Source organism: Archocentrus centrarchus, chromosome 1, assembly GCF_007364275.1.
Source record: "Archocentrus centrarchus isolate MPI-CPG fArcCen1 chromosome 1, fArcCen1, whole genome shotgun sequence".
NCBI classification, from domain to species: domain Eukaryota; kingdom Metazoa; phylum Chordata; class Actinopteri; order Cichliformes; family Cichlidae; genus Archocentrus; species Archocentrus centrarchus.
Window position 1 is genome coordinate 18,899,255 of NC_044346.1, and position 27,168 is coordinate 18,926,422.

At 37.6% G+C, this 27,168-nt stretch overlaps 1 protein-coding gene across 2 annotated transcripts in view; it reads right to left on the reverse strand.

Moving 5' to 3' along the window:
- ctnna2 (catenin (cadherin-associated protein), alpha 2) overlaps positions 1-27,168 on the reverse strand; it is a 379,156-nt gene that overhangs the window by 168,187 nt on the left and 183,801 nt on the right. Inside the window, exon 8 of one of the 2 annotated variants that reach the window (XM_030740571.1) lies at positions 16,316-16,747. The exons of the other annotated variant lie outside the window; for it this stretch is intronic. Within the exon in view, the coding sequence (XP_030596431.1) occupies positions 16,685-16,747 (63 nt within the window). The 3' untranslated portion in view covers positions 16,316-16,684. Of the gene's footprint in view, positions 1-16,315; positions 16,748-27,168 lie in introns of those variants that run through there. 2 annotated transcript variants of the gene reach the window in all.

A 27,168-nucleotide genomic window follows, 5' to 3' on the forward strand; every position in this document is an offset into this window, starting at 1 on the left:
CACTGCCACTGAATAAGGACGTACCCATGTACTTGCTGCAAATATAATATCAGTGCTAATTAAACAATGAAAATATTACCCTGGACTGATATGTCTGCAATTTGTGGTTTGTTTACACTTTGCTGTACTTAACACTACATCATACACTTTAGTTTTTTTAATGGAAAAGGAAGAGCCACTGGAAAAATTCCCATTTTCTTGGTCATGACTACTCCTTTTTTTCTGTTTTGTTAGATTTGTGATTTTTTTTTTTTTTTTTTTTCTTTTCACATCTTTCTAATTTTTTTCAGAGGCATTTCGGTCCTCACCCGGTGATCAAGTAATTAAAAACAAACAAAAAAAAACTAGACTGAAAGGTTTTCCAGGGCTTGTCTGGAACTATCCTGGAAAACCTCTCAGTTCAGTTTTGATTTCACTTTTATTTAGCATAAACATTTTACACTAAACATAAACATGTCAATTTTAGATAAATGGATGTCGCCCCCCCTCCTTTGCTGTTGTACGCACAACAGCAAATATCACCACATATTCTTTGCATTTGTACTGTATGTGCTTCCTGACTATTAGTAAATGAAAACAAAATTAACAACACTGGCTTAAAAATATAAGAATAATTGTGGTATTCACTGAAGCATGAAGCACTGAAGTCTTTTGATGCTCTGGTTTTAGCCAAAACCAGAGAGGTTTTGGTTTTCAGTCATTGGGGGTGTACCCAAAATGTATGAATTACAGGGAGAGCTTTAAAGGTCAATCACTAGGGAATCGGGCAGCATTTTCAACAGTGGAATTGAAAATCAAAACAATCATGTTAGTTGGGGAAAAATTAATTTCAGCCTCAAGAATATTTATCTATATTCTTTATGAGCTCATTGATTACATAATAGTTCATTTACTTCATTCAATTTGTCATTTAATTGCTCCAATGTGTGTGATAAGGGTATGCCATATAGAACAGTATACTTAAGAATAACACAAGCTTTAAAACAAAGAAACCAAAACATACAGGAAAAGTGAAGTAGAACAGGCAGATCGTGCAAAGACTAAAATCTTTCATTAAAATTAATAATGCAAAATTATATATATTTTTTCCCCCACATTTCTCTCAGCATTACCATTCCTCCACTTCAATGAAGATCCCCCGCTGTTCCAATTAGATAACTGACTCTGACATGATGCAAATGTGAAGTCCTAGTAAATTAGCCTCTAAACTAAATCAACATGTGGTCCTCAGATTTTAGAGCACAGTCAATGTTTAGCAAGGAAACATCCTCAGCATGGAGAAAATTACTTAGAAATTACACTTATGATCAAATAACTCATCAGGAAACTAGCACCAGGTTTCCTGCAAAGAGAATATGTTCACTAGCTCATGGGATCCTAAACAGCTGGTTTATAAGCTCTTCCAGACTGACTTTCACTCATTGCCTCATTTATGGGTTCAGTCCACACAGGACTTTCTGCTAGCTTGCTTTGATTAGTGTGTAACCTGCTGTGAGATTGGGAACTGCTGACTCTTTGTGGCAAATCTTCTTGTTATTTTGCTCCCTCAAGATGACACGTACAGTGTAAAACATTTTGATGCCACAAAAAGATAAACAACTTTTTTTTCCCCCCCCTTTTCTCAACTTCACAACTCGAAGACCTGCTATCTACCATCCCTTTTAAGTAGGGCTTTTTACATCCCAACTCTACACCCACTCCCACTCATAATTCAGGTTTTTGTTGAATTCCAGCTGACAGGGCATCTGAGTAATTCTTCCTTTTCCTTCCTTGCAATTTTTTTGAAGACACATTTGAAACATAAAGGCTCTATGTGTCAAGTGAAGTGTCAAGGAGAAAAAAAAAAAGGAAAGAAAAAAAAAAAAAGCAGGGTGACACTGCCTAAAATCATTGTGGCAGCTTCAAACATGCGTTTGTAACCGTGAAATGGAGCATAGAAAAGCAATCAAAACACATGCTGGATGCTATTCTCACCCAAATAAATGTAACAAATACCATGAAAGGCACTTTCGCGTTGACTAAAACAATATTGGAAGTGACACAATCGGCTGAAGAAACACGACTTCATTAGCATGTCTTTCAATGACAGCAAGATGACAGGTCACAAAAAAAAAAAAAAAAAAATGTTTTTCACTCTCTTTACTGTTTTACCCTTTCCCCCTTTCAGTGTGTCATGAATGCTGATCTTGCTGTCTTTCAGTGATTCCTTGAGTTTAGCTTTCATCAGTAATAGGCTGTCTGTCTGACTGACCTGTGTGAATAAAGGTGAGCAAGATCCAAGCCCTGTTCCACAGAAAGAAATGATTAAAGAGGTAGGGAGGGAGCGAGATCCACCAACAGGCAGACTGAAGAATCGGTTCGCCTTTCTGTGCCCTACCAAACCACACATGCTCACCCATTCACACCTTTTTGTTAATACCTTTATTTCATTGTTTTGCTTCAATTTTCTAGCTACTGGTATCTCTCTTTCTTTTTTTTTCTTTTGGTCAGATAGAAGCATGTTTACTCCTGAGCTTTTCATGTTTGAGTGTATAACTTGGCTTCTTCCAGCTTAATATCATAAAACAGGGACCAGAAGAATGCCATCACAGATCTATCATCAGGAGGCACACAACAGTCCCAGTGCGATATGAGTATTGGTCTATTATGGACCCTGAACACCTACAATAAATGACAATAATTTGTATGTATATTTCAATAACAGTGACGCATACAAAGCAACAAAACAAATTAAATAAATTTGTATGGTTCAACAGATAGTACAAAACGGTTATGAATGGTGGAGTTTAGCTTGCAGCAACATAAATTATCATATAGCTATAATAATAACAATGATATAAACAAATCAAAGAACAGTATGGCTTTGACTTGCTGTGTCTGGGCTTGGGCTTTTTAGAGGCAATAAATGAATTTCAATATTGTCGACTTGCATGCCTGTGGCAGTGCATACTACAAAAGTGATCATAAGATATGCTGGTATAGATGCTTTGAGGAGGGATTTAAGTAAGGCAATATAGCTTAGGCACGATTATGGCCAAAATAATTAGCACAGTTATTTTGATTAAGACTGAGACTGATCATTTGTCAAGTAGCCATAACTGCTTTCATATCCACGTGGTGCAACATTTCTGCTAATGTACAAATCTTTGCATCTGAACAAAATTGGTCCTCGTTATTCACCTGAATTCACTGTTTAATTTAATACATTTAAAAATAGACATTTAAAGAAGTGTACCAAAACTTAAAAAAAAAATAAAAAATCAACTGAGCACTGCTTTCACTTTTACACTGTGCTGCATCTTTGCAGACAAATCCAATGTTTATTCACCTGACCTAAGTGCATCTCCTAGAAGCTAAATATAAACTCTTTCACTTCATTCATTCTACCCACATGATGGATGTGAATAAAACTTGTAGCAAAGTACTCAACAGCTATGAGACACTTCTACACTTCACCTGCGATGTTTTGCATACAGAGCAGGTTTTATCACTTTAGAAAAATAATGAGAGGATAACATATTTTGTCCAGTATGTTGACCCTTTTCCCCTCTATAATTTTTGGACACGTACACTATATTGCCAAAAGTATTCACTCGTCTTCCTTTGTACAAACATGAACTTGAGTAACATCCCATTCTTAATCCATAGGGTTTAATATGATGTCAGCCCACCCTTCACAGCTATAACAGCTTCAACTCTTCTGGGAAGGCTTTCCACAAAGTTTAGGAGTGTTTATGGGAATTTTTTAAGTGCATTTGTGAGGTCAGACACTGATGTTGGACGAGAAGGCCTGGCTTGCAGTCTCCCTTCTAATTCATCCCAAAGGTGTTCTGTCAGGTTGATGTCAGGACTCTGTGCAGGCCAGTCAAGTTCTTCCACACCAAACTCGGTCATCCATGTATTTATGGACCTTGCTTTGTGCAGTCATGTTGGAACAGGAAGGGGGTATCCCAAGTTGGGAACACCTGTGGCCACGGAAGTGATTGGAATGCCTGAATTTAATAATATGGATGGGCGAGTGAATACTTTTGGCAATATAGTGTATCATCGGCCAAATGGAATGCAATTGTGACCTCCTGATTTCAGTGCATTTTTGTGAGCTGCATGATGCGCAGTACAAGGACATTACTTTGTTTTTCTTGGCCTTCATATATTAATGATACTGCAGTTTGTGCTGTGTTTTCAGGCAGTTGAAAAAGTTAGCTGTGTTGCTTTGTGGCACATACACAACTAGAGCACTGTATGATTTCTTCTTAGTTAACATTGCTTACCTTGAATGCAAAATATTTCCAAACAACGGACGATGATCCACTTCTGGGAACATGGTCTTCTCACCTTCTGCTATACCAGACATTCAAATTTTTGTGTTTATCTGTCTTTTTACGTAGTGCTACAGGAAACCGCACGGTGTGGGGAAAATCTGTGGTTGGCACATGCAAGCACATTGTCCGGCCCTGATTTAGGAAGCGCTTGATTTGCTTTTGCTTTGCAGAGCACATAACACTCAGTCATGTTCATTTAATTGTAGGATGCCAAAATCACGCTCATGAATAAAATCTGATTTTTGTGCAGCCTTAGTATTCAATGTTGATGCCATCTATTTTTTAAGCGGTCTAATTTTGTGTTTTATTGAACATTTTTACCTCAAGTTTAGTAAATGCAATACTGTGTGTTAAATTTATGATCACAATCATATTAAGAATAGTGCAAAGAGGAGCAGTCCAAGAAGAAAACTCAAGAAGCTCTGGTTATGGAAATGAGAACGATGAATGATGTTCTCAGCAGATGTTGTAATTAGTTGAAATAACATATCAGACTAAATGTCAAATGAGATCCAGTCTGGGGTGCAATCTGAATGTGCATATGAGTCCATTCAGTATTTGTCTCTACAACAGCTGCATAGTAGTACAATGCACAACTGTCTTTACTGTATCAATATTCTCATGAAGGCAAAAGCTTTAACCCTGGCATGTTGTGTGTAATTAGCTATGTGGAAGGAGACAGTGACAGGAATCTAATTAAATCCAAAGTGGCTACAGAAAACAAACTCTGCCATAGCTGAAGACCAGAGACAGTCAGGGACTGCAAAAAAATAAAATTAAATAAATAAATAAATAAATAAGTGAAGTAAATCAATTTACTCCAAAACAGCAAACATTCCAACATTTCAAACTGAGTCTATATAGGTGATAAGAAAAGTCCCCAACTTGATCCTAACCCATCCCTAAAGCAAAAAAAAAAAAAATAGCTGAAAGACTGGGAGGTCTTTCAGCTATTTTTAGTTAGCATTTCAGATATATGTAAAACAAAAGCAGGAAAGCAAGAAACAGGCTGAGTGGATCTAGCATCACAAACCTGCAAGCATTCAACAACCTTAAGAAAAGAAAAAAAAAAAAAAAACAGGACCCCAATAAACCTCAATGCAAATACAGACATAAGAGCAGATGACAAAGAATGACAAAAGATTAGTCAAAGGGGGAAAAATGAGAAAGGGGAAAAAGATAAAGATTTTTTGAGAGATAGACGACAGAGACGAATGAGGCAATGGTTGAATATGAATCAACCGACTGATTAATGCTACGTTTTGGGTACCAGGGAATATGGATGAGTGCAGACGGCCATTTGGTAGTCAAATGTAATGCAATTACCATGACACACCAATATATTACTGCAATTAAAGCAGAAGTATTGGTATAGTCAGGAAAAGAATAGATGTCAATTTCAATCAAGACGGGGGTCTAAGCTCCACAGTCTGGCATGTGTAACAGGTGTAAGGATGTGAAACAGTTTGGGTGAGTTACCCATAGCCCATAGACCATTTTTCTATAGGTGCCCCCATCAGAGCTGTTGATTCTCCCAGCTTCAAAAGATAGCATACAGTGGCATGTGGCCTCAGGCCACTATTATATACAGGAAATAAAACTGACCTTAGACAACTACTGTGGAGATGAGGTATAAACAACAGTGGTTAGCTTAGTCAGCACTCAGCAGACCTTGGCTGGTACTGGTACTAGCGCCATCCACACTGAGGTGTAATAAAAGGAAAGAAAAAAAAGAAAAAGAAAATGGAATTTTGCTGGCTGCATGGACCAGCTTACATATGGGTTCAATGGCCACATGACTGTTCGCCTGCCCGTGTGTGTGTGTGTGTGTGTGTGTGTGTGTGTCTGTGTGTTTTACATACACACATACGGTGAGAGAGAGGTGGCAGTGGGTGGAGGAGTAGTGTTATGAACTGTATGTTCAGTATATACAGTATAAAGTAACAGGAAACATAAATCATACTCTGGTCACAATGTGAGCAAAAGACAAAATCACATTTCTTTTCAGATCAACTTTTTAAAATAGATTCTCATTCTTTATATCATTACTATTCATAAAGAATTGATAAGAAGGCGTAAAACTGATGACTGTTATCATTACAAAAAAAGTTTATATATATATATATATATATATATATATATATATATATATATACACACACACATATATGGTCTTTTTTTTTTTAGATAGTGTACAGTGAAGAGAGACTGGAAAGTGGGAAGAGAGAGACATAGGGGAAGACACGCAGGAAAGGGCCTTAAAAATAATCACCTAAATAATACTGAATGGATGCTGGATTTGGCAGATTAGCGATGTTTGTGAAACTGTTGATGAGTAAAAAAAAGTTAGAGGAGTAACCAACATGAAAACCAGAGAGCTGTCTATGGGTGAAAAACAAGCAATTGTGAAACTGAGAGAAGATGAAAAATCAATCAGAGCCACGCTGGCCACAGACAGTACAATTGTTTGGACTGTCCTGAAGAAGAAAGTCGTCACTGGTGTACTAAGTAATAGATGTCAAACAGGTAGACCAAAACATTGTAAGTGCTGTAAAGAAAGACCCTAAAACAACTGTTAGTGACATTAGCAACAACCTCCAGAGGGCAGGAGTGAAGGTTTCACAATCTACTGTTCGCAGAAAACCTCATGAACAAAACTACAGAGGCTTCACCAGAGTGCTAAACCACTAATTAGCAAGAAATACAGGAAGGCCAGGCTGGAATTTTCCAAGAAGTACAGCGAGAAGCCTCAGGAAGTGTAGGACAAAGTTTTATGGACTGATGAGACAAAGATTAACCTTTACCAATGTGATGGAAAGGCTAAAGTTTGGAGACAAAAAAAAGGATGTGCTCATGATCCCAAACATATGAGCTCATCTGTGAAACACAGTGGAGGTAATGTCATGGCTTGCATGGTTTCTTCTGGGACAAGCTCATTAATCTTCATTAATGACATCACACATGATGGCAGCAGTACAATGAACTCAGAAGTCTACAGAAACATTCTGTCTGTCAATTTAAAGAAAGATGCAACCGAACTGATAATTATAAAGGAAAATTATAAAGGAGTTTATCAGCAGCAGGAAGTGGAACATTTTAGACCGGCCTAGTCAATCTCCAGACTTAAACCCTACAGAGCATTTTACCTGCTAAAGAGGAGACTGAAGGGAGTAACCCGCGACAACAAATGACAACTGAATCTACTTTAAGTTAATCTGTTCTACTCACAAGTAAAATGAGTGGCTTCAGACAAAAGGTGCTATCTTCTGAACTGTGTATCAGATCCAGATGTAAATACCTGGAAATAAAAGCTGAGATGTTGATCTTTTGTCTCATATTGACTTTTTTGAAGTAAAAACCAAATGTTTTCAGTCTACAGCAAAAATAAAGCGATTGGCCTCACTGTCTCAATACTTTTTGCGGTGTGTGTCTTTGTGCCATTATGACTGACATAGGAGAAAATAAAACAAGCAACAAGCTACATTTCAAACACAGTTCAGTGCAGTAATTATTTTTTCTTACATTCTTAAAGTTTAATGATTTGGATTTTCTGGTTATAAGGTGGGATAATAACTTTGAGCTTTCTTTTGGGAACAGTATAAAATACATCAGTCACTCAATATATTGTTGGATTGAACATTTTTTGTTCCCGTGTTATTATTTATTGATTTTTAGAGGTAACGCCAGAGACAGAGTGAGTGAGAGTGTGTCCAAATTCTGTGTCTAATCCTATACTGTGGTGAGCTCCAGTAGCCACTCTCTTCTTCTAGGCCTAAATGGAACAGGTGAGGAACCAGAGCCTCTCGGGGCCAGCCTCACACCTCACTGGTGCCCACACTTAAATTGGCTTCTTCTCCTGCTGTTCCACACCAGTAATTACCCTCCCCAACCCCTGACAGGGACAAGAGAAATGAATGTAGACAAATAAACAAATAAATAGAATACCTGAGGGGCAGAGCCACAGTTCTTTACACCTAGTGATTCAAACTGAGGAAAGAGGTATGAAAATTGGAAGGGATATGGGGTATCACAGCTGTTTATAAACATAGATGCACTTGGAGTTCAAGATTCTGATTGTCTCCCCTTAAACAATATGGTTTCATTTTGACAAATGCACAGTGCATATTTCACAGTTGCTTCAGTTGGATGGCTATGATTGATTGGTTGAAACATCAATATAGCATCTCACAGATACTCGGCTGTACTGTCTTCTCTAACAGCTGAAGTAACAGTAATCATCACTTTGATTTTTTTTTTTTTTTCCTTTTGCACGCTTTGGTTTTAGGAAATGAGAATAAAAGTCTTTGTTTTTCCTGCAGCTGTCGGGGGAGTAATTTCTGAAACACCTACTGTGCCCCATGTCAGAACAACCCAAATCAGAAACACATGATGACTCATAGTGTGCCCTTTAGGCTGTCAACACACCTCTCTTTCTTTGAGGCTATCCATTTTCTCCCTTCAGAGTGTGCCATTAACTTAGACGGGGCATGTTTAAAGGGCTTTGCACACGCTTCTGACACCTTGTCAAAGGCTCCGAGATTACCTTTGTCATCTGCCTGTCTGTGACAGACCTGATGATGTGCATGACAAAGTTGAGAATCGAAAAGGTAGCAAAGACGCAAAGTGAGAGAGAAAACTGATAGCTTCAATACATTTATTACAATGAGAAAAAAAGTAGAAACTGCATTCAAATCTAATGCACTCTTTGACTATAAATTATATCAGCGTGCAATGTAGTATCTGACTGCTAAGGTCATATGAGTTACATAATTTAAACACCTCCTACAAGGCCGTGTTACAGGTTATCCATTAGGATTTTTGATCACACTCAGGAATTCTAGTTTGTCTTACTATTACAAATTTGCATGTGTTTCTATAGTCTTTGAGGATAGACTGATTAGACTGCTTTGAAGCATCAGACTGCCAAGGTCATCTGTGTTATATAATTTAAACATTTCCAACGGGGTTGTCTTAAGGAGTTAGACATAAGTGTCTGACTCCATTGTTGCAAATTCACAAGACCATTTAAAATTTTTTTAATACTGCAGTCATAAACACAGAGGCAGAATATGGCAATTACTAAGCTTCAAAAACAACTCATGTACATAAACTCTAACTAGGCCCATGATACCCCAAGACATGTAAACAAACAGCACAGCTGGATGTAAATTATTTTAGCTGCCTCATCCTCAAATTTTTGTTTAAATCTCTTGCCTGAAACAACAACAAGCCAGATAATCGTGTTTTAATCTGCCTTGTGTCCTGATGTCAGCAGATAATGATATTCATATTCATGGGTGTGTTACTTAGACAAAAGCCTCCTAAATCAGGGTTTGCAACACAGCCTCAAAGCTTTATTTCAGTGAGCCTGAGAAACCTTGAAGGGAGACTCTGATGGTAGTGTGGGGGGATGGTGCGATGGGATGGGTTGCCATGCCAATTTGAACCATCCCCGCTACACAATCTGCCCATCCAGATTGCTCTTTGGACCCACTTGCTTCTCAATTTGGAAATAATATATCAGGTGGTAGTGAAAAAATTATGCTCTACTGCATCCAAAAATATAAATCATAGTAATAATGCCGAGGTCAGACAGTATAATTTAGTTTGAGTTTCTAAAGGCCTGAGACAATCTAATCAATATTTAGTTGGAAATTTGTTAAACAAAACTGTTTGTTACACTTAAGTAAAAAGTTATTGAAGGAAACAATCAATGATCTATGAAACACACCCAAAAACTTCATTTGGAAAAAATGTATTATTTGGGGAGAAAAAAAAAAGATCGCTCATTTTGAAGTTTGGTGGTGTCTCAAACATGATGGGATGGAGAGGAGACAACAAATGCTGGGAAAGTAAGTGGTACTAAAAAGAAAGACTTGGAGGAACATTCTGCAACTAATTAGCTTAACTGGCAACATGTCAGTAACATAACTGGGTATTATACCCAGCATCTTAGGGAGGCAGAGTTTCTCAGAAGTAAAAATGAGCAGAGGTTCTACAAATTTTGGAAGAATTTTAGCATAGGAAGTGTGAAGACTTTGAATATTGCTTCATCTACAGTACACAATATGATCACAAGTATCTGTAGAAATCTCTGTGCGCAAAGGACAAGGCCAAAAATCAGCACTGGATGCTGGTGATCTCTGGGCCCTCAAGCTGCACTGCATTAAAAACAGGCCTGATTCTGTCATGGAAGTCATCGCGGGGGCTCAGGAACCCTTCCAGAAATTACTCTGTGGGTGCAGTTCATTGTGCCACCCACAAATGCAGGTTAAAACTCCATCATTCAAAGAAGAAGACATGAAGATAGAAGACCCAGAGCTGTTGAGCAGCTAGAATCCTGTATCATCCAAGAGTGGGACAACATTCCTTTCCCAAAAGTCCAGCAACTGGTTCCCAGATGGTTCAGTTTCCAGAAATTTACAGACTGTTGTTAAAGGAAGAGGGGATGCTGCACAGTAGGACTGCAATAATTCATCAAGTAACTTACATCGATGCTTCATTAAATGCACGACTCTACAGAGGTCACCATGTAAACGTGAGTGTTTCACCCACATTTGCTACTAAAAACAGACCTGCAGTAGAGATGTATTTAGAAGCATGGGTACTTGGTGATTCTAAATTGCCCATAGATGTGAATGTGAGCATGAACAGTTGTATGTCTCTCTGTGTTAGCTTTGTGGCAGGCTGGTGACCTGTACAGGGTGTACCTTGCCTCGCGCCCTATGATAGGCTCCAGCCCCCCCATGACCCTGAAAAGGATAAGTGAAAGAGGATGGATGGATGACAACATTACATGTGTAGGCCCCAATTTTCTCAACAAAAAGACAGTAGTAGCAGTAGTGACGATGCCGTCATAGTATAACGTGGCACATGGCAAAGAGCAAAGAGGCACCGCCGTTGATACGATGTTGAAATTAGGCGGCTCGCTGAAGGCTGTCGGCAGCCGTCCTGCTTTCTTCTCAGATAGCTGCAGCATGCAGGGGCGAGTCTCAAGGGGGCCATAGGGGGGTGTACTAGACCGAATTTATTTCAAGTACCATTATATTTATTATTATTATTATTACCATTTTAGTACCATTATTTAGCAGATTTTGATTAATAGAAATATATATATATTAGGGGTGGGACTCGATTAAAAAAATTAATCGAATTAATTACAAGCTTTTTAATTAATCGAAATTAATCGCATTTTAATCGCATTTCAATATTTGACATGAGAAATATTAATTTAAGTTTAGTTGATGAATAAATCAATATACATAAGCTTAAACTTCAAAATTTTGTTTATTTTCCCACCAGTCTACTACACAAACCAACGAAGGGTGGAAGTGCTCCTGTGATAAGCAAACTCCTGAAATGAAAGTTAAGCATCATAACTGGATAGTTTTATTCTACATTAATGTCTCACTTGTTATAGTTGGAAATTAATCATTAGCTCAGCTGTATTCCTTGATGTTGAAATGTGTTATGCTTGTTTTAACAGCTTATTTTGAATTAAAGACTTAAAATTAAACCACAAAAAGGAGCAAAAGTTCGTTCTCTGTTTAACAGCTGCTTTTACACAGCTGTGCTTCACACTCACGGTTGCTAGGCGACATGAGCTACGCAGAGGTGACGGCAGCTGATATGAAGGCTAACCGCTCACTTCCGGCCTTTGTGGTCTTCGTGGGCTGCGAAAGACGTGGGCCGGGTCCTTCGCAGGAATCGGCCCCTAATTTGGACATTGTGCGTCGATATAATCTGTATGCCTGGAACTCGTGCACTGAGAAATGTTCCACAGTGCAAAGTGCGATTAAAATGCGTTAAAATTTTTAACGCGTTAATTTCCCCGTAATTAATTAATCGAAATTAACGCGTTAAAGTCCCAGCCCTAATATATATATATATATATATATATATATATATATATATATATATATATAAATAAATTAAATTATATAAATATTTTAAAAAATAAAAGTAAAAATATACATGGCACCAGAAAAACTCTGACCCTGTGCTGTTAGGCTGGACACTGAATTATTAACATTAGTTTTTAGCGTGCACACCATCAGAACGTCTGTTTTCTGCTGTAGGAAATGTTGCGTCAAAGCACAGGACAAACTTCAGCTCTGAGAATAGAGATATGCGTGCTTATCTTCACTGCAGCCACCACATGCTCCTTTAAATGCTTACAACCACGCATTCACTAGCACACTTAAACATGCAGGCACACCACACACACACACACACACACACACACACACACACACACACATGAACACACATCAAATCTACCTTATCCGAGAGTTACAATAGTAACTTATTTTGCTTCCTGTTAACGTATGAAAGCCTTCCAAGAAGACAGAGTAAAGGCCAGTTTATTCTATGCTTTATTTTATGTTGTAAGTATACCTTAATTATTTTTGCATTTAAGAAAACATTTTCTTAATAAAATATATATTTTAATATGGCATGTAAACACAATGAAAGGTGTTCTTTTGGCAGATGTGTCCAGTTAAACTGTTAAAAGATCAGTTTCCGGGCGCCTGGGTGGCTTAGTGGTGAAGCCGGCGACCACATATACACGCCGCGTTGCGGTGCGGGCGGCGCGGGTTCGCGTCTTGGCCCGGCACCGATTTGCCTGCGTGTCTTCCCCTGTATCTTTCCCCCATTTCCTGTCACAAAAAGCTGCTGTGGCCAAAAAAGGAAAAAAAAAAAAAAAAGATCAGTTTCCATTTTAGAAATTGCAAAGAGCAGGTTACCATAAAACCTGTGTTTCTCTCTTTTACTATTGATCATTAATAAGACAAAAGTAGTTTGTATCTGATTACGCGATTAATCGGTAGAATAATCAATAGAATACACGATTACTAAAATAATAGTGGCAGCCCTACTACACAGTGGTAAACATGGCCTTGTTGTAACTTTTTTCTTAAAACAGTACATTTTTTCAGTTTAAACATTTGATATGTTTTCTATATGGTACTTTGAATAACAGAGGGGTTTATATGAGATTTGAAAATCATTGCATGCTGGTTTTAGTTATAGTTTACTGGGTATTCCAACTTTTTTGGAACTGGGTTTGTAGAAGATTAGTAACAGGTCCTCCAGTCATTACTTGAAAAGGCTGATATAGTTTTGCATGTGAAAGCTCCATCACCCAATAACTAAGCCTGTGTAAAGCTGGAAAAAAGAGTCAAGTCAATCACTTACTTTATCACAAGCATTTCTGTACAAATGGAGTTCATAGCATCCTCAGACAGATGAGTGCGTGCTGACCATTACTGCGCACCAATTTGGCACGCTTATGCTCAAACATGACTAAGGTCCTGCTATGTTTGATCAAGTGAAATGGCTTTCTCAGCAAGCCGGAGCATATCAGATCTGCAGCACATGCTGATCAGCTACTGGTCAGGTGTCCTTCATATTCTGAAACAACACAGCGCTGACACTTTATGGCATGGACACAGGGTCTCATCAGGGTGTGCTGTGGTCTCTGCCACCAAAATGTGGTGCTGATACTTTGGGTCCCTTGAGTTGTCAGACGATGTGGATCTGTGGATCTGAGTGAAGTCTGGAGAGCTTGAAGACCAGGCCAACACCTCTGACAATTTCTTATGTTTCTTCAGTCTTTCCTGAGCAGCTTTTACAGAGTATTAGGACACACGTTCCTACTGCACCAAGCCTAAGTTGCTCTAAGTTGCCTTAGAGCGGTGGCTGCTTGCTAAATGCCAGGTCCAAAGTTTCCCACCAGAACATTACATTGTAACAAGATTATCATTGTTATTCACTCCAACTTTTTTTGTTTTTAATGCTGTGGAATCAAATTTGTAAAAGCCATGGCAAGCAGGACTGAAACAGCCAAGCTCAAAATATAGCTCCTCAGTCCATCAGTGTCTCCCAAAGAGACAAACTGCTTTAAACTATACAAAATAAGATCTGTTTTTCATCTTTTATTGACAAACATTTTCTTTTACTGACTAGCGATATGTATTACACTTTGATGTAAACAGGAATTATTTTATCAACAATTTTGAAGTTCACAGAAATAGGCAGGGCCCCAGAATGTACTCAGTTATAAAAGAAACATTTTTTTGTCTGTTTTGTTTTGTTTTTTTTCTTTATTTCACTTAATATAGTTTTTTTATTTTTACATATATTCACTGTTGTAGCTTTTTCTCTCTTGTTCATTATTGAAGAAGAGCGCTGACATGAAAAACCAACAAGCTTTCCTCTTCCAGAGGGAAACGAACACATTTAGAGCAGTAACTGAATATGTACAGAGGTCGTTCTTTTAAAACCAGAAACACAACAAGATGAATGTGTTTGTAGAATAATATTAATTTCTACTGTCACTTTAAGAGGCCAACCACACCTGTTTTCCCAGTACTATGTGTAAATGTATATATGTTGGACTAGTAATACAACTAACATAACTATGTTTAGTTGCAATACATATTTTTATTAGTTAAAAATATCAATATTTAGTAATCCAGTAATAACCTGCTTTTGTTACCTTGCAAAGCAGCAAAACTGACTATTGCAAAGCAGTATTGTGCTCAGGCAAGGTATGCTAAATGTTTTTGTTTTTTTTGTTACTTTCAGCAACTAAATTATGTAACACTTTAGCATGCACACCAAAAATAATTTGTGAATTTGTGTCCTCTGCGGTCCTTGCAGTAGACAAATCTACCCCACCCCCAATATTTGATTACTCAAGGCCTTGTAGTCTTGTAATAATGAATCATTTTAGGGAAAAAGATGAGAAGGGGAGAAATGGGAGAAACACAAGGTCTTGAACTGCACTTGGCATGATTCATGAATGCTTTGCTTCAAAAAAAAAAAAAAAAAAAAAAGTTAAAAGTATAAAGGGATGACAAATAATTGCAGCACCTACATGTTATCTTGGCCCTGTCGGCTTAGCTGAGGCTAACACATCTGATTTAACAGCAGACTCCCACCTCAGCTACTTGTCATTTGCAAACAATCTCAGGGAGCATGTGGTGGCTAGCCTGTTGCCTGGGTTACAGTCTGCTGCAGAGGTTCAGGCCCACTAGGCTCATTAGTGATGCCAAGGTTGTCCACAGGCTGGCCAGGAGCTCTCAGACTATGCTCTTCCCTCAGGGAGGGCTAGAAGGCATACTGGAGTAGATCTAGGGCCAGACCAAACCCTGTCTTCACTCCAACAAGGAGGTGCTCTTCTCTTCCTGCAGTAGCTATCATCCACCAGCAATGACCCTTGCCTATTTTCTCAAATGAGAAAATTTAACTCATTCATTCATGTCTCTTGCATCCCAAATATTGTTTCTCTGCCAGCAAAGTGATTTATTTTGGTCAACCCCTTTGTCCCTTTTGTTTCAGTTGGCAGCCATTAAATCTCAGAACACCTTCTCCCGCTAATCACTACACACTAAAGCACTGCACTCACAAAGTCACTTGGGGCGTGTGTGTGTGTTGGGGTGTACTGGACAACACAATGCAGTCTTATCCCATGTAGAGCAAAGAGCACGTATTAATAATTTTGAGAAAGGAACTAAATGAGTTGCAGCTGAAAAACTCTCACTATCCCCGCTCACTCCCTTTAACTAGCAGGTACTTCCATCCCTCCTCTGTCAGAAAATGTTATCATGTGTGGCTTGTGGCAGGAGTGCATAGTATGTAGACCATATCTAAATGAAGCCATAAATAAACAAACAAGTAAGTAAATGGTGGGTGCAATTATTTTAGCATACATGCAACCCTGCAATGTAAAATTTATGCATGATGTCTTAGCGTTGTTTGGATAAATTGTAATTGTAATTGTAGCACCAATAAAAAAATAAATCATACATGTAGACAGTACATGTACTATATACTAAGATAGATACGCAAGTATACTCAGATACTTAAAACTTTGATCCAATATCAAACACGTGCAACATGACATGGACACGGGGATTCATTGACCTTCCAAAAGATTTTACATCACAAAACCTTAATGATAAATGGATAAAGAAATCCATTTGTTGAACTACCAAAAGTTAGAGGCTACAGACATCTTTTAATTGCTTATAAAACTTATTACATTTTTAACTTCAAATAGACTTGCATTTACGGCAAAAAACTATGAAATGTGTTCTAATATGAAGTAAAAATATGACATTTTTAGACTTGGCCATAAAACCTCAGCTACTGTCTATGTCGGCCAACTCAGACTTGTCCAGAACTGCTTGTACAACTGCACTCTCCCCATCTCTTTTCTCATTGCAGCACAGAGGCAGACAACCTCCTCCATCACCCTGACTTAGGTAGGACGGCTGGATCTATGGGCTGCAACAGGGCTGGTGGAGGGGGGGTATAGCTGAGAGCCTGGCCAGACACATCTCCCTTTAGATCAATCACATTTCCCCTTTCTGTCCTTGAACCTCTCTCTCCTTGTGGTGCTTTCTCTTTCCTCTGTCCTATTTAAAGAAAATGGAAAGTTTAACAACATCAGAAACCACCTGCAACACTTGAAGCATTCGGTGCTTCCCCCCCACACTTTTTTGTGAGCTGGTCAGCATTCATATATATATATATATATATATATATATATATATATATATATATATATATATATATATATATATATATATATATATATATATATATATATATATATATATACACTACACATAAACGTAAAACAATTCAAAATCCATGGGTGCACTAGTTTCATGTAACTTGAGGTAGCTGCTGTTAGCTGGGTATTGACAAGGAGGTTTGTGCACATGCGTGAGCAAAGAAGCAAGCGTGTCTGCTGTCAAGGACTGCATCAGCAGCTCTGACTGATCACTGTTGTGTCGACACACTTCACTCTGGCACTGCCACTCCAAAACCAAGGAGCCATAAAGCACGGCTGTCTGCCTCAAAGCACCCATCCATCCACAGGCACTCAACACTACCTGAACTCTCTGATCTTATACAGAGACCCGGCGCGTGAGTAGCAGGGTTACCAATGATAGTGTGTCAGCAATGGATAATGCAACACACACAAATGGAGTCATACATTTTTGCCTCTCCGCATGTTAACATGAGGCACCATGTCTATTTTCACTACTACATATAAGTGATGCTCCAGGACAATGTTTTTATCCAGGATTTGCATTTATTATTATAAAAACAAGCAAATGTGGGTATGTTTTTGTTGTTGTTTGTTTTGTTGCAAATGAGACTGTTCAAAGATTGCCCTCTGCAAAAAGGGTGCCACAAAGCCACAAAGCCTGCGGCAGCTTTCTGTGATGTTGGCTTAAGTAACAGGTTTACAGCCATGACTCTCATATGTTACACAGGCTCGCATTTCAAATTCATATAAATTTACATTAAGTGTCACTTGGTGACACTAAATAATACCATCCCCAAATTTAGAGTCTAACATTCCAGGTTTATAATGATAGTGGTCTAATGTGAATTGGTAGGACAGCTGCTCCAAACAGAGCTACTCTGTTATGTCAAGCACAACCCAAAAGAATGAGGTTTGTCTCCTGCAGCAGCATCATTACAATACTTTTTTCTTTAATTCATCTTATTTCTCGTTTTTCTCATTTTTGAGATTTTGTCTTGTAGTACTTTTACACTTTTATTAAAACTTTTTTTTTTTGTTTCACTCGATCTTTGGGTTGTATTAGGCACAAACACAACTTGCTTAGGTTTTAAATAGACTTTTTCACAACACTAAGCACATGTTAGAGCTCCATCTTCCATTTCGCAAGGGTGATGAGTTCCGCCCTAACAACACGCCCAGAAAAGCATAGGCATCTCAAGGTTTTACAGCCCTAATTGCAAAAATCACTGTGTTTTGCACTGAGTGTAGCTTTTAAAGTCAGTGAACTGCAGCACTAACATCAACTCAATCACCAGGTTGACTATCAAAGTCAAACAACATTCGTGTCATATTAGTTGCTTCCTTGAATCATTTTCTTCAGCTGTGTGGAATTCAGAATGGCTCAGTCACTCTATTCCATGCTATTATAGAACTACCTTATTTTCAGTGTGTAATAACAGTGTACATTATTACTGATTTTCAATCTTAAATGGTAACACTTCTTTTTTCATAGACAGAGAACAAGACAACAATGTTTTTTTTATTTTATTAAGAGACCTTGCACTCTAAGTCCCAAAACACTTTGGAGACAATGCAGGAATCTGTGCAATTGTGCATGGTGATGTATGTTTACTTCACATTTCAGAGATCAAAAGGACATTCTACAAATGCACTTGAAGTAATAAAAAATTCAAAAGGTGGAAATTTATAAAAGGCAAATATGACCCGAAGAAAGCATGGGTGATTATGCTGAAGGACCAAGTTTCTATCTCTTGCTTACTTTGGGTAAAATTCCTGAGTCCCATTGATTGAACATTGTAATCCAGGTCAGAGCCCTGAACTGGCAGCCACAGAAGCTACCCAAGCACTGAGCCAGCCAGGTTGAAATTGATCTTAGTGCTCTCCTGAATCAAAAAGTGTCCAAATCCTCTGTGCCTTCCTGCTACTGATACAATTTTCTGTTTGACCCCAGTGCGGAAGGAAGGAAGGAAGGAAGGAAGGAAGGAAGGAAGGAAGGAAGGAAAGAAGGAAAGAAGGAAAGAAGGAAAGAAAGAAAGAAAGAAATTTTGAGAAAACTATTTTTCATGTTTCTCTCTGATGTTTAAATAATAACCATTTTACTTGATAAATTGCTTTCAGTCAGCTAGGGATAGTTCTGTTTCTTTGAACTGGGGCTTTATATGGTACTGATCAAGAGAAAGTGCCTACAGTACATGGCAGCAGGCACGCCCAGAGGCAAACACAAGCTCTGATCTGAACAGAAACTGAAGCCTTGTACTGCTGTGCACATGGTTAGCAGCAAAACACGTCTGAGCCACCTAAAATAAATTAAAGTGAATTCTACAGAATAGTTAGAACATTTTACTGCTTTGCCAGTCAGATTCAAAGTAAATCTGTGAATTCACAAGACTATTTACAAAAAACAATAACACTGCATTGCAAAACCCTGTTTGAGTGTTGTCTCCTCAAATGTAATTACAGTTTACATATGTATATTGAATGTAATATAGTTTGTCAATGTGAACAGGAATAGAAAAATGAACTTGCATAAGAGCAATTTGGTTGTAGACTGATTGTTTCAATCCACCTATACATGGTACCCTTTTTAGCCAAAGTGCTTTTTTAGATAATAAGCAACTGCTGAAGAAAGAAGAAAAAGAACTGCTGAAGCAGAAATTATTTAGGTTTGAAAATTTTTAAAAAGTAACTACAAACATCTATTTGAAAAGCAAGTTCATGTAAACCTTAAATGCCAAGCATGTCACCTTAGTTGAGTTGGATGACTATTGTTTCTCATTCGATAAGCTTAAGTGGGATTTTTCTAAAAAGACAAAAACAGTTCTGGAAACTTTTAAGCAAAATTTAAAAGAGATTATTTACATTTCTGAAATGGTACAGTTTAAATTAAAAGTGAGCAGCACTGCCGTTGGTAACAGGTTGGTGTTTACTTACCGTACAGAGTCATTGGCCCTGGAAAAATGTAGTAAAAACCATAAACTTGGAAAACTCGTAAACTGATGTCTTCACCTAATCTCTAATTCTCAATTCTATTTCTGCTGACAGAATTATAACCTTAAAGCTTATTTCATGCTTGTTGTTCTTGTACTTGTGTGAAGTAATGTGAATGGCTGGTTGTACAATTTCCTGCCGTTGTGTTTGAATGGCATAAATTGATATAGATTACTCATCTACTTCCATTTTAGCAGTGCACTACTATGTTTTTCATACCAGCTACACCAATCGTTTAATAGAAGACTGCGAGGAGTCAAGCACAAATCAAGAATTGAGTATAAAGCATTTCTGTGCACAATCACCAATATGTCAAGCATAACCTTGGCTTAACCCAAGTGTGACTCAAAGAGTCAATCATAAAGCTCGGCCACAAACATGTGCCTTTGTATGTTGAAATGAAACAGATTTTCCTATAATGTGGCCTACCACAATATTTCCTGTAAAGCACACCTACAACTGTCAGCTTTCAGCCTCATCCTAGCACTTCAGAATTAACAGAGAGAAAAGAAAAGAAAAGAAAAGAAAAGAAAAGAAAAGAAAAGAAAAGAAAAGAAAAGAAAAGAAAAGAAAAACAACATAAGTGAGCATGTATAACTTGTGAGGGCTCAGTATTTGCAGAATTTTGAAAAGGCTAAAATTCTGCAGCCCAAAATAATGTGGACTCCAGAGACATTGCCTAGCAATTATCAGCCAGTAAATTATTGGGCATTATGTTCATGCTCCCATTTAAAATGATACCAGAGACAAGATATCTTTGAACAGAACAATATGCTTGGTGTGCTGGCAGGCTCCTCCTGGGGCTAAAGCGTTCGTTTTTTGTTTTTTTTTCTCTTTCTTTTTTTTTTTTTCCCAGCAATGCTCCTTTTAAGTTTCAGATTAAAATGCTTTATTTTACCTATGTACATAGTGCTCTGTAGGATCTGACAGGCTTTGACTTCTTTGTGACAATAACACATGTAATTTTATTGTAAAGATTTACTTTTGCTGTGAAACCTGTCTGCAGTTTGTGCATTCAGCAGATCATGGGAAACAACTTGAAAGGTTCGCCCAGCTTATGGCCCGTCTCTATTGCACATGCCATTCGTAACACATTTGCAGGTACAATAAAATCTACTGGACTCCTATATTTTGCTATTCTGCCATATGTTCATTTTCACACAGCAGTGTTCATCACATTTCAGTTCACCTCACTGGTGCCAATTGTAGACTACGTCACAAAATTTAGCAACTCTTCACACTCATTTTTAGACTTTGTGCCAACTAATGTACCAATTTTTTTTTTTTTTTTAATCATTACTGCTTCATGACCACCGGGTCTTGACCAGCCTCTGTAGACAGAGCTTTTTCTGCCTAAGCTACATTTAGTGGATGTTAGAGGGGACAGAGCAGGCATCCATGAATGGCCTATTTGGACATTCATAGTGTGCTTTTTGTTGTTAGCAAGATGGAGGCTCTAACAGTGCGACACAAACATAAAAAGACAGTCTGTTGTTTTTAACTTCATCTATTAGTGCTCATTTTACATGTAAACAATGCCAAAATGAGAGCACAAGATTCACAGTTGTTAAACACAAATCTGTTCGATGATTTTGTCAGTCGACTCTGTAGTTAAAATAAATAAATAAATAAATAAAAATCAGGAGCCTAAAAATTGTTTTCTCTTTATTACCAGTGTCCTTTGATGTAGTCATTAACTTCCTATCCGGTTTGTCTGATAATTTTGATATAAATGCCACTTCAAATTATGACTTGTGAAGCTAAATGCAGAGTTTAGAAAAGGCTAAAATTATGCAATTCAGAACAATGTGGACGAGAACACCTAACAATTATCAGCAAGTAAATAACTGGTGTTTGTGTAAAACAATGTCAAAAACAACACATCTTTTAATAAGAGCAGCAACTTTCTTGGTGTTGAAGAGCAAACTGATAATCTTCTCATGGTAGCCTCGCTGTTTAACACTTGCCTGAAACTTTGCTTAGATAAATGGACTAGTTCTTAAATAGAGCGCTTTTCTATTCTAGCTGAGCATTCAAAGCGCTTTATACAACACGTTTTACATTTACCCATTCACACACACATTCATATAAGCACTATTTCAAAGTGCTAATAATAATATTATAATATAATAATAATAATAATAATAATAATAATAAGTGAGCGGTCTGACTGGCTGGTAATTCAAACTAAGTTTTCTTCTAGCTCCTTATTATTAATCTTGACACGACTGCCTCTACAATAGCAACAAAATTCACTATTTCAATGCACAACCCAACTGCATATTTGCACACACAATGGTGGCTTTGTTTCAAAAGACATCTCCAAAGTGGGGAAAGGATGGCAGCAGTACATTCACTGCATGTGCTACCTGACAAAAGAAGATGATTTTATCTGGGTGATGTCTTGGCTTATAGGCAAATTCTTTCAAATAAAATGACAGCGTTAAAAAAAAAAAAAAAAAAAAAAAAAGTAACGCATTGTCTTAAAATCTCTGAAGGACTTTGTTCTGGCCCAAGAGAAGGTCACATATAACAAGGCCATGTTCACCATAGCGACAACAGAGTAATCCCATCAGTGTGCATCAGCCTGTCTTATTGTGTTTATCTGCAGGGTTTTCAGCTCTGGAACACTCCACATTGATTGCTGTCCATGAGCAAATCCTGGTGTCACAGCAGGTAAAACAGTAAAGCATCACAATCCCTCCTTCATGGTTGAAAACAAAGAAATAAATAAACAAAAAAAAAGAAAAACCACAGACTTTAAAAATGCTACATAAAAACACAGTCCAAGTCGACTTTTCTGTACTTTGAAAGTATTGCTGCGTCTTTGTGTATGTCAAAATTACTTTCTTCTGTTTTTGTTTTTTACAGGACAAAAAAAAATGTTTGAGATTTCAGGAAATTCTTTATTATTTGTCTGTTGTTTTTTTTTTGTTTGTTTGTTTTTTTTGGGGGGGGGGGTGTATAAGCTCATTGTGCAGCTTTTAGAAACTGTCAGCATGATTTGATTAGATGAAGTGAGGATGTGATGTCTTGACTGCATGTGAAGACTGGTGACATCCAGTAATCCCACCAATTCATGCTTTATCACAAGTAAATGAGAAAGTATTACCTAAAATACAATTATTACATTTAATAAATGCAAATGGGAGACAATCCTTTAGGGATTGTTTTTTTTATGTTGCCATGTTTGATAGAAATTACAAAGGATAACTCCCAAAATTAAAAACAGATTTAATAAATAAAAATAAACTGATCAGCACCAAAAATATGTATATGCATCATCTTTGTAATTAAATATTTAGTCCCCTCATGTACATGCCTGACAGCTCTTGTCTTAATTGCAATTAACACAAGCGTGAAGCCAAGGAGGGCAAAATAAGACTGACAGATGTTTTGATTTTCAACAAATAAACATGTAAATGTGATAGTTTTGTGTGTGTGTGTGTGTGTGTGTGTGTGTGTGTGTGTGTGTGTGTGTGTGTGTGTGTGTGTGTGTGTGTGTGTGTGTGTGTCAACAAGACAGGAAAGAACTGCATGAAGATATACGCTGCTCAAAAAAATTAAACAAACACTTTGTTCCATCAAATATTCCATCAAGTATACCATCAAATCATTTAAACTTCTGGGACATTGATACAGTCAGTAAAGTAGCAGAGGGGGTTGTTAATCAGTTTCAGCTGCTTTGGTGTTAATAAAATTAACAACAGGTGCACCAGAGGAGCAAAAATGAGACCCCACCCCCACAAAAACAAAACAGAAATGGTTTTAGATTTGGAGGCCAATGACATTTTTCACTAGTTTTGCATTTTGCTAGGGTTGGTGTCATTACTGGTAGCATGAGGCGATCCCTCGACCCTACAGAGCTTGAACAGGTAGTCTAGGTCCTCCAGGGTGACACTTCAATATGTGACATTGCCAGAAGGTTTGCTTTGTCTCTCAGCACAGTCTCAAGAGAATGGAGGAGATTCCAGAAGACAGACAGTTACTCTAGGAGAGCTGGACAGTCCTTAACCCTTTAACAGTGGTCAATCGCTGCCAATACACCTGTTACCTGCCCTTACTTGCCGTGAACAGCTGGTTAATGCTGAGCGTATCACCGCTGAGACCTCTGATCAAACCCACTTTGAATTACTGCAATTGTGCGACCGTTTGTCCTGGAAAAATGTAAAAAATTTCTGAAAGCTGAGAAATTGAGCTTCACAGTAGAGTTATTACAGTAATTGTTGGTGGAAGTCCGCAAATGGCGGCCCTTTTGCCGGTGGGCCTGTGGTAAATAAAGGGTTAATCCATCAGCAGGACCAGTATCTGCTCCTTTGTGCAAGGAGGAACAGGATGAGCATTGCCAGAGCCCTAAAAAATGATCGCAAGTAGGCCACTTGTGTGACTTCATGAGGGCGGCCTGAGGACCCAACATCCTCTAGTGGGCCTAATGTTCACTGTCTGGCACCACGGAGACAGGCATTGACTGGCTCCCATGCCTAACCTGTCACCTCTGGGACATTGTTTTTCGGTTCATCCAACACCACCAGGTTACACCTCAGACTGTCCAGGAGCTCAGTGATGCCCTGGTCCAGATCTGGGAGGACATCACCCAGGACACCATCTGTTGTCTCATTAGAAGCATGCCCCGATGCTGTCAGGCATGTATACAAGCACATGAGGGCCATATAAAATACTGAGTACCATTTTGAGTTCCTGCAATTAAATTTCTGTAAAATAGACTTGCCTTCTGCATTTTATTTAATTACTTTGATTTTGGGATGTCTTTGAATTCAGCCCTCTGTGGGTTGATACATTTCATTTTCATCAAACCATGTACATCCTTTTGTTCCTAACACATTACCCAGTCCATATCCGTGTAGATATCCAGCATGATTTTTTTGTTTTTGTTTTTTCCTCACTGACATCTGATGTGTTCTCAAAGTTTTTCTCTTAATTTTTTTGAGCCATATATTTGTCCATCCCTTTCTTACAATTTGGAGAAAACGCTACAAAATTCTACAAAAGCACAATCCTCCTAAAAGGTCAGAATAAAACATATGGGCAGAAAAGTTTCAAACTTTTTAGGATGAGATTAGGTCATCCAAATAGAGACCCCAGCATGGAATTACTAAACTTTATTTTAATGATTAGCACAAATGATAATTGGTACTATAATTATATTATGAGTCACTATGAGTCATTACATTATCTACATATTACACTGACTTCATTTGATTTTTTTTTTTTTTTAAGTGAAACAGAGAGGGAAACAAAAAGGAGAAAAGACATGGATACGGGCCTAAAAATGGCAGTTCAAACTAAATGATAAATGTTCTGTGGTTTAACTGAGCGCCTTTACAACTTAATATACCTGATTTTAATCTCATAATTCTGCAATTCCACTCTAACTTCCATAATGAAACTCTATATAACAGTTCTGATGAAAAGACATAAAAAAACATCAAAAATAATAAGAATTTAAAGAACTATTAATTTTTAGCCTAATACAAAATGCTCACCTCTACCATTGTTTAATTTAGAGTTTAAAACAGTAAATGTTAAAAGCTAATAGAATGCATTTTTTTAAGAGCTTGACGGTGCGATGTTTACGTAAGGGTCCTGACTACTGAAGATGTTTTCAAAATTGCCTTTTTTTAAATGTCTAAGCACAATCACTTTTGAAGTATTATTACACATGCCAAAACACATGAAAAACCTTAATCCCATCAACGCAAAGTTTAACAACCCCTTCCCAAACAAAGATTACCACGGGGCATGAACGCCCAAATCTGGATCCATGCCATTCGAATCAGCTCACCACTGTCATTAATTTCCATGTGGACTCCAGGTATGAGTTAAAAATACAAAACAGCAACTATCATACAGGCACCAGTGGATGAAAGTATTTCCATCTCAGAGAAATTTGAAGTCAGGTGGGGTAAAGTATTCATCTTGGCTTTCACTGATGAATCCCCAGATTTGTGGCAGCAACAGGCATAACCATTACTCTTCCTTCATTCTCCAGTTACTATGATGTATTACTCAGGGTAGGGACAGTAACTGAGCCTTTTGTGTTTCATTAAGAATGAAACATGGAGTTATAGTAAAGATGGGATTTCTGGAATCCTGAAAATGTTGAATCACTGAGCACACAGTGTAGGAACAACGTGGTAAATGTTTGAAAGTTGCTTCCTTAATAAAAAGCAAAATAATGATGAATATCCACCAACATTAAAATATTCAATTTACAGTAATCTACTACAAGTAATGCTGATCAAGTAATTGATCATTTATTCCTTAAACTACATGACAAAATTAGTATTAAGATTATTTTAAGACTGACAAACAACATCACTAGGTTTTTAGGATACATGTTATTACTATCATTATTATGTTCCCTTATTAGCCACTGGTGATGCTCCTGTTCAGTGCGTTGAACTTACATTCCTATAAAAACAATCTTTACCAATGACAGGGCATGATGACATGAAATACCCCCATGCATACTGTACAATTTGCTGTTTATGTTGTCTCTTGTCTTCTTGTGAAAATTCATTTGTTAATGAAATGCCATCGATGCTGTTTGCTGCAAATGCTGTTATTAGGCAGAGGTAATAGAAGTAACAAAAACACCTGTCTACACCTGTCTGTGACTCTAGCTGGATATGAACCAATAGGCTGAATGTAATTTCAATCAGGAATTTAAAATAGGAGAGACAAAAAAAAACCACAAAATCCCATTATACATCAGAATTATACTTCCCCACACAGACGTGAAAAGACAGTTTATCCAGAGATATGAAATAATGACTTTTAGACTAAGAATAAACAAGACTTGTGACACTGTCTACACTGAACATTCCTGACTGATGAGATCTTATAAGAAGTATAAAAAGAACACATACTGGAACACCTTACATACCACTTACTAAAATGTACTGTGTAAAATAAATACCAGTCCAAGGGACATTGAAAAAATGGAAAGACACATAAAAGCTATTATTTTCATACCAAAAAAACAACCCCAAAAAAAACAGGTTTTACTGTTGAATGGCCAGTGACTATAAAGGCCTGAAAAATGCCTTTAAATCTGGTGTTGCAATAGTCGACAAGGCTCATTAAAAATTCTAATTTGGTCTTTAAAGACAAGTAAGTCATGGCATCTCTGCAGCCAAGCTGGAAAATTTTAGGCAATTAAAAGTTTGTTCTTCACGTGTCACAAAATAAAAACAATTAGCACTAGACAGAAAAGCACCACTTATCTCATTGCCTTTATGCTGTCTGTGTGACATTTAGTCAAATATA